Genomic DNA, 8445 nt, shown 5'->3' on the forward strand with positions numbered 1-8445 from the left:
CGCTGTGGGGCTGTGGGCTGGGGGACAACTCCGTCCTGGGCTCAGAGACGCTGGGGGCGGGTGCGGCGGTGCGGGCAAGGGGGCGCTTGTGAGCACCTCGCTTCCAGCTGCCCCTGGCCGGGAGAGGGAGGCCCAGTGTCCGGCAGAGCCCCGTGACGGATCCCTGACACGTGTAGGCACGTCCAGCTTATCTGGGGAGGGGGTGGGGTGGACACCGAATCGGCAGCCCCAGAAAGTCGCAAGAGTTTGGCAATTCAAGGCTGGCATCTCCAGAGGGGAGGCCGAGGGTCGGGGGGAGAGGGGGCGCACGGGGATTTGGTCACAGATATTCATAGGTTTTGGGGAGAGTTGAAGAGGCCGCTCTCAGGCAGTGTCTGGTATGTGCAGCATGGCCGTCCATGAGGGTGCGGGGACCCCCAGGAGACCCGGGGACAGGGAGGGGATGCAGGGGCACGAGGGGGCAGCACAGGGGCACTCGAGTGGGGGACAGTTTCATATGAAGGAGCAGGGTCAGGGACCCATCTGCTATCACAGGTGTTGTCCACACGGCTGCACTTTCAGCCTCGAGGTCATCGGTCAATTAATTGGTCAATTTGATAAAGAGACAAGGGCGGAGGGCAAATCCGGCCCTGAGCAGATCTGGGGCGGGGGCGGGGGTGGGTCTGAGTTGCTGAGTCTGCCCACCTTGCTTCATACTGGCAACTGGATAAAAGCAATCTCTGCTTTGCCGAGCGACATTCTACCCGCTGATCCAAGTACCCATCATCCTTCTCAACACGTCTGTCGCCTGTCTGTTTTTCCCACATTGTTTATAGCCGCAGCCCAGCGCCGGGCACCCTGGCAGCTACTACAAGCTCTTGTGTGTTCCATGGCTAGGCGGCTCCCCAGGCAAGAGCATGGGGGTCTCTTTCTGTCCCCTCGGGTCCCCAGAGCAAGCTAGCCCAGCTGTCGGCCTTTCTCTTACCATCCAAATCACTTATTCCTCGCTGGACCATTTGCTCAACTCCTGGAGTCGTGAGGAGTTATCATGCGAGCTGACTTCTAAACCATTCTGTTAGGCGTCTTATAGTATCTTGGCAGCAATGGCCAAAGTTGCCATGGTGATTATGCCGATGACAAACCTCTCCTGTCAGCCCCTACCCAAGGCTGCCCTTGCCCTGGGGGTCGGTGGGGACATTCCTCAGAGGCGGGTGGTCCCTGCTGCCCTGGGGTGTCAGGACACTCACTTGCATCCTGAGAAGGGAATATGACAGCCGTGTGTCCTCAGGCTGCCCGGCTTTGGGGGCAAAAGAGAAAAAGCAGCGCATACCTTTCTCACCAGCTGGGCGAAGTCCGCGGAGTCCCGGGGCGGCAGCCCTAGCAGCGGCCGAGTGCAGGAGTCCAGCGCCGAGCCGTGGCCCACGACCAGGATGACGCCTGCTACGGAAGAAGGAACAGCTCAAGGTCTCGCAGGGGCAGAGCGCGGCTTCTATGAGACCAAGGGTCCCCAAAGTTGTTGGGGCGAAACCACCTCATGGTGCCCCAAACCCCCGACCGTCCCCGGGGTCGGAAGTAGGTGTGGTTGGTGGCGGCTCCTAACACTCGCGATCTGGCCTCCCGCTGCGTGCGGTTCTGCAGCGTGCATGGTGCCCGCAGGCGAGCGGGGGCGCCTGGCCTGGAGCTCGGGGGTGGGACCTTGCAGTGATCTGAGCCACCAGTTGTCATCTAGGACAAGGTGGTGGCTGCCTCCTAGCTCCGATCGGATTAGCTTGACGATTATCAGCCCGTTGATCGCAATGAGCCTGCTGATGACTCGCTTTGGATCAGGACATCCAGAGTCTGCAGGCTGAGGGAGGCTCCCTCAGGTGACAGGCGGAGGGGGCCTGGGCCAGACTCCCCGGCTATGCCTGGAGGACGAGCAGAGCGGTCCTTCAGGCCACCTCCCTGTTAATGCTGTACTTGTATCGTTGGCCTCCGAACCTGCAGTCAGTGGTTAGGACGCTGCTCTGGGCTGGAGATCCCGGTTTGACTCTGGGCCGCGTTCTCTAGCAGGGCGATGTGGGCTCGCAGGCTTTGGAGCCCCCGGTGCCACTGGGGGTGATGTTTCAGACCCCACAGGGGCGAGGCGGTACCAGGTAACGTCTTTGAAGGGCCCACCTGTGCCCAGGGGTCGCCCGCGCTGGCTTCTCCCCTCCGGGCCTGCTGGAGCTGTCCTGCCCCCTCCCTCGCCCAGGCCCCCGCCTTGCTCCTGCGTCCTCCCCGGGGGGCGGACCTCCGCCTTCACGCTCAGCGCTGCGTCCAGGAGCCTCGGCCGCTCGCCATAGGCTCGGACAGATGAGCCGTGTTCTCTGGGGACACCGACATTCAGCCGGGGGTGGAGGCTTGACTGGGGACGTCGGGGGCGGGCAAAGGGCAGAGGTAGGCTTATTTCATTTTCTGTCCTCCGATGTCCAGTGGTCATAACAGTGGGTAACACGAGCTTGATAAGTAATTAAATGCCACTAAAATGTGGCTTCCAAAATTCTGTTCCCAGGGTGCCGATCAGTGAGATCCGGCCGTAGGGCCGGGTGTGTCTGGGGTGTGGGGTGCCGCGAGGGTTGGGGTCTCTTCCTGCAGGGGTCTCGCAGCGTGTCCCCATCGGTGCACTGGGGACTCCTCGGGAAGGGAGCAGGTGCTCAGCTCCTCCCCGCATCCCTGGTCCGCGGGGTCCTCCTTCTCCGAGTGTCTTGGGGACGAGGGAAGGATAGGACAAGTGGGGAGCAGTGGGCCGGGGGCCCCCACCGACTCCGCCTGAGACTCTTCTTCCTGTTATTTAACTTTCCTCGTAGCCCGGATGTTTGGGCCCCTCAGCAAACCCAGCTCCTGGCGGGCGGGGCGTGTGTCTCCTTCACGGAGATCCCGTGGCGTTTCGTTTGGTCCCTGACACATTGCTGATGTCAACACGCACTTGCGGACCTGGACTTTTACAGGACTGGCTTCTCACTGTTCACTATGGATATTTCAGATACACCCCGAGAAGGGTCTGGTGACGCCCCACGTGCCCGCCGCGGAGCTCCGACCGTCGCCCCTCCCTGACCGCTCTTACCCCACCCCTCCCCCCGCACGTTATTTTACAGTGAGCCGCACACCGCACACCTCCCGCCATCCCGCAGAACAGACCTCGGTTTGCATCCAAACGGAAGGGCTTTTCGCCCTTACGGAGCCAGCCCGCCATCGTCACACCCCGCCCGCCATCGTCACACCCCGCCCAGTTCGCCAAGCTTCCTCAGTATTTTCCTGTTCCGTCCGGTTCCATATTTAAATTCCTCTCTGCACATGTTTTGTTCCCATTGTCGTTCAGACGCGACCCGACATCTGATTGGTCGGTCCGGTCTCTTTGTTTCTAGGACTCTGGCGTGGGGTCGACCCTGCTGGACTGGGTCCCCCTGGCTCTCGGTCCCAGAATGGGGGTAACACGAGTGAATGGAACAGCCGCGTGGCAGGGAGTCTGTGTCTCTGCCCCGTCACCGCAGAGGCGGCTGCGTAACCCTCGCTCTGCCGCTGGGCAGGGGGAGGTGGGGGTGTTACCGGGCTCAGAAAATGATCCGGTGTGCATCCCACAGGTGAGCCGCCGCCCGCGGGGGCCGCTCGCACCCGAGCGCACTTACCGTCCTGTGGGCAGCTGCTGACCATGTGCCACACGCTCACTGCGCACCTGTCCACATATTCGCTGTAGCTCTCGGCTGGCATGAGGGAGGCAGAGGGGAACGCGGGCCTGAGGGGAGAGGGGGGACAGCTGCCACTCTGCGTGGTGGGGGCCAGGACGGCGCTGTGCTCAGCCGGAGAAGGTGAGGTCTCCGAGGTGGCTCTGCTCAGGCGGGGCTCGCGGTCAGCCATGAGGCTCCCGCTCTGTGCTCAAAACCGGCAGAGGGCTGACGTCCCGTCTCCCGCGTGCGTTCCCAGTGAACGCCAGACGGGTTTTGCGATGGCAGAGAGTCAGCCGTGGGCAGAGAATGACAGACTCTTTCCTTGACCAAGCCTAGCGAGGTCCCCTGAGCCCTCTTCTTGATAGATCCCAAACTTTGGGCTTCAGCGTCCATCCTGGTAGAGCCAGGTTTAGCAGGCATCCTGCTACGTCAGTTTGGCCAGAATCCCCCACCTGGATCCTTCCTGAAAGCTGAGCAGTCTGTGTGCCCCCTCCCCCCAGGGGGCATCTGCTCACCCTGGCCTGCCTTTACCCAGAGTCTTGCTGGGTCAGTTTAGCAAGAATGACCCCACTCTCTGGAATTTTCCATCCACCAACCCTGCACCCCGCACCCTCGGCTACACATCCCCCCGCGTCCTTATCATATTCGAGTGAGTCCCATCTCCCAGACTACTGCGAACCCCACTGCAGTGGACCCCCTTGCGTGACGGCTCCCTTCCGCCTTTCACGAGAACGTCGAGCCCCCGGCCGCGGACGGGGTGAATGGCGCACCTGTAATCCGTGCTGACGTTGACGTTGGCCTCCTTCAGCTCTTCCAGCGTCATGAGGGTCGGGGTGGTCCTGCCAGCCTCCCACTTGGTCCATTCGAAGATGCCGGGTTCCACTCTTATCTTCATTTTTTTCTCCAGTTTGAGCTCTGCACTCAGAATGTAAGTGTTTATCGTGTTCAGTGTTCATTTTGGCTTTATGTAAATGGATCTCTTCCCAGGTCTAAATAATACCTTTCCAAAATGCGATTTTTTTTCTTAGCAAATATTGTTTTGTGATCACTCTCCGCTGTGCTGTTTCTTGGATAAAAACCACCAGCTAGCTGGAAGGTGTCAGAGGAGTGACGACCCTCTGTCCAGCAGGACGGGACAGAGTCTCCCGGGAGCGGGGAGGTGCCACCGGCCTCAGGCTCAGCCTGGTGCCACTCCACAGCTAGACCAACACCAGGCCTTGTCCGTGGGTCGAGACTGAGAGCCACCAACAGACTTTTGGCCAATCCGATGACCCACAGAAAAGATGTGGCCAGTCTAGGAGCCCGTCAGTCACATGGACGTGCTCTCCCGACAAACAGTTATCCTCCTCGAAAGCTTAGAACAAACACAGCCACGAGGGGCTTCTTTCCCCAGCTACTGGGGACCCTGCCTTCATGGCGCTGTCCCCACGGTCCTCTGGCAAAGGCGATACCGAGGGACCACGTCTCACTTCTTACCCCTTCCCGAATGGGGGACGCGCTGATCCGATACAAAAATAGGGAGTCTGACTCACGGGGCCACGTTTCCTGTCAGAGCGTCCCCCGCAGGAACGGGGGCAGGAGGAGACACGGAGCCGGCGGCGGTGGCCACGGCGCGTGTGCTGGGCTGGACCGTTTGTCGTTGCACTAGGTCCTCTTGGCGCCAGCTCACGGCCCTCTGACGCTGGGCGGATTGACGCCTGGCGACACCGCCGTCCGCGAGATGGCTCGCCCAGCCTCGCTGCTCCGTCCCGTCCGCCAGCGACGTCCGCTCCTCCCCGGCCTCGATCCCGTCATCGCCAGCGCCCGCGCCCCTTTCTAAGCTCCGCGCCAAGCGCCTCTGTCTCCAGCCAGCCCTTTCTCTGAGCTTCCTCGCTCATCCCCTGACTCCGGCTCCCAGGATCTGACTCCGCCTTTCACCTCCCCCTGGTCCTAACTCCCCACTGACCCGGCCTAAGACCTGCGGCCAGCAGCCACTGCCCTGCGGCGGGCGCCTCGGCCCCTCGCCCCCCACTCGCTCCACTGTCCCCACTTGTCCACCCGCCTGCTCTCCGCACCAGAGCCCGGAGGAAGCCCCCTCGCCCGGCTGATGGGTCTCAGCGCAAAGTCGCGCTCCCTGACCTCAGGTGGGCTCTTCGTGGGGCCCAGTGGCCATCCCGCATTTTCCTTGCCATGTCCTACTCCTGGCCCTGATAAGCATTTCGTGCCTTCTGTGCTCCTCAAACCCCAGCAGCCCTCCTCTTCCTCAATTGAGCTGGTGGCCTGACACCCTATGTCTGCGAGAAAGTTTGGGCACGCCCCTCCCCCACATTCGTGCACCTGCTACATCTGTGCCCTGTCACCGTGGAGGGCCAGCCCCAGCTCCTGCCTGGTGAGCCACAGCCCACCCCGCATCCCTGCACAAGGCGGAGCAGGAAGGGGTCCTCGGCCAGAGCCGAGCCAAGGACCCCAGAACAGGCTGCCCTTCCCCACTTCCCCGCAGGGCGTCCTGTCCGCAGGCGGAAGCTGCAGAGGCTGAGCTGGTGGTTTCCTGCCACGCGCCAGGCTCCGATGGCGCTGGACAGCTCCCAGGAGCAGAGTCCCTTGTTCTGGGGCGTCATTTGTTCTGGACTTAGAATGACCACAGCACTCCCCAGCTCCCTGGCTTTCTGAATACCGCTCCCCAGAAATTGTTTTTTTTTTTTTTTTAAATCCACGGCAGAAGCCACCAAAGGACAGTGCGGTGACAGGCCCCCAGACGCAGTTACGGCCTGGCATTCCAGAAACGTGCAGGGGCTGTGCCTGCGGCCAGCGCTCGGAAGGCCGGTCCGTAGCTGCCTGACGACGTCCATGGCCGTTCGCTGGCTCTCGTCCAGCTCTCGCCTGCACCTGCGACCCCCTCCCCTCGGAGACCAGTCCCGAGCAGCTCACTGAGCTCGCACTGACCTTCCAGAATGTGTTTGGCTGTCTGCACGCAGCGGAGGGCGGGGGAGCTGAAGACCGAGGCGATGTGGACACTGCTGTCCAGAAGCGCTTCCCCTGGGAAGAAAGCGGGGAGAATGCCTCTGCATGATTTTGGCCTCCCATGGCGGCAGCTCTGACCGCAAGTGGCCCCCAGATTTGCGCCCTCTGCTGTGCACCCTCAGTGAGCTCCCCCGGCGTGGGAGGAACCCACAAGCGTGGGGAGATGGCGCTCTGTTACGTTGTGCGGCAGAAGGGGGATTATCACAGGAGGCCCGGCCCGCGCAGGGAGCCCGTCAGAAGCAGAGGTTCCGTCCGGCCAGCACAGGACCAGAGGCAGTCAAAGGCAGAGGGATTCGACATGCGAGAACCCCACTGCTGGCCTCCAAGATTCAGGGGGCCGCGCGGCAAGGAACGTGGGTGGCCTTTCGGAACTGGGCGTGGCCCTGCGCTGACAGCGGCCGGGGAATCAGAACCCCTGTCCTACGACCGCCAGGAACTGACTTCTCCCACAGCCCGACGAGTCCGGAACGGCTTCCAGGAGCTTCCGGATGGGACTCAGCCCAGTGACACCCGGATTTCAGGCGTCAGGGCCTTGAGCAGGGGCCCCGGCCACACCGAGCCTGTGCTTCTGGCTCGCAGAACCGTTCATGGGGTTCATACCGCAGTGATGGAAACCGGCGGAGGCTATGGGAGCACACGCCTGTGAACCCCACTTCCTCTTGCACCATCGGAGGACCTGATCTTTGGGAAGGGAGGGGAGCTCTTCAGACTCAAAGCCACACGGCACCAAAGTTAGGAGCTTTTAGCTGATGCTGTCATGGGCTGAACTGTGTCCCCTAAAATCTATATGCAGAGTGTGATCTTATTTGGGGAGAGGGTCTTTGCAGAGGTGACCAAGTGAAGCTGAGCTCATTAGGATGGCTCTAACCCAGTCGGACACTGTCTCTATAGGAAGGAGAAGTCTGGACACAGGGACAGACACGCACAGAGGTGAAGTGAGGACTTGGGGAGAAGACAGCAGTGAACCAGCCAAGGACAGAGGCCTGGGGCAGATTCTCCCCCCGGCCTCCGAGGGCAGCAGCCCTGTGACGCCTCGATCTCTCCCAAATGGAGACAATAAACTTCTGTCGATGAAGCCACTCCGTCTGTGGCACTCTGTTAGGCCAGCCCCAGGGACGACTACAGAGGCTCCCACCCGCCCGCATGTGTCCCCGTTCACAGGTGCTCCGTGGGGGCTGCTCATGGTGACCCGTGGGAGTCAGCTCTCCCAGCCCCACGTTCAGTGACCTGGACACCGGCCCTGGTGTGAGCACAGTAGTTACACCACTGAAATCAGCAGGCGCTACGAATCAGGGCTGCCGGCCTGCTGGGAGAGCCGGGGCTACCCCCCAACCCCGCAGGCCCCCTGCCATGGGGCGAGGAGCCAGGAGCACAGGGCTCAGCGAGGTCCTTCACTGACCAGCCGTGTGGCTTAGGCAGACCGGGCGCCTTCTGACTCTGGACTCGAGTTGCTTAGTTCATGAAAGGAGGACCAGATGAACCGAATGGCCTCTTCTGTTCCCCGAAAGTCACTCACGTGGAGCCGGAGCCCCAGACGTAAAGCAAGGGCCTGGAGTGACGGATTTTGAAATAAAATCCGAGGGGGACGTGGTGTTTCACTTTTGAAGCGACATCGTTCGTGCTGACAGCGGTCGTGGTTTCCCTCCTCCCTCTCCGTCCTTCCCAGACCTCTCGCCCTCCCAACTCCCCCAGCTCCGCTCCTGGGTCACACCTCCGACCTTCCACTTCCCAGCTGGGTGACCCCGAGTGAGTCACTTAACCTCTCTGTGCCCCAGCTTCC

General features: G+C 61.7%; 1 protein-coding gene across 1 annotated transcript in view; it reads right to left on the reverse strand.

The window, feature by feature from the left end:
* Window positions 1-8445, reverse strand: part of UBASH3A (ubiquitin associated and SH3 domain containing A) — a 29876-nt gene that overhangs the window by 1242 nt on the left and 20189 nt on the right. Inside the window, exons 10-13 of the mRNA XM_015593075.1 lie at window positions 6588-6680; window positions 4436-4580; window positions 3627-3733; window positions 1310-1419 (exon numbers count right to left, since the gene is read on the reverse strand). Coding sequence (XP_015448561.1) covers window positions 1310-1419; window positions 3627-3733; window positions 4436-4580; window positions 6588-6680 — 455 coding nt within the window. The remainder of the gene's footprint in view (window positions 1-1309; window positions 1420-3626; window positions 3734-4435; window positions 4581-6587; window positions 6681-8445) is intronic.

The sequence above is a fragment of the Pteropus alecto genome, unplaced genomic scaffold (assembly GCF_000325575.1).
Source record: "Pteropus alecto unplaced genomic scaffold, ASM32557v1 scaffold97, whole genome shotgun sequence".
Classification (NCBI taxonomy): Eukaryota; Metazoa; Chordata; class Mammalia; order Chiroptera; family Pteropodidae; genus Pteropus; species Pteropus alecto.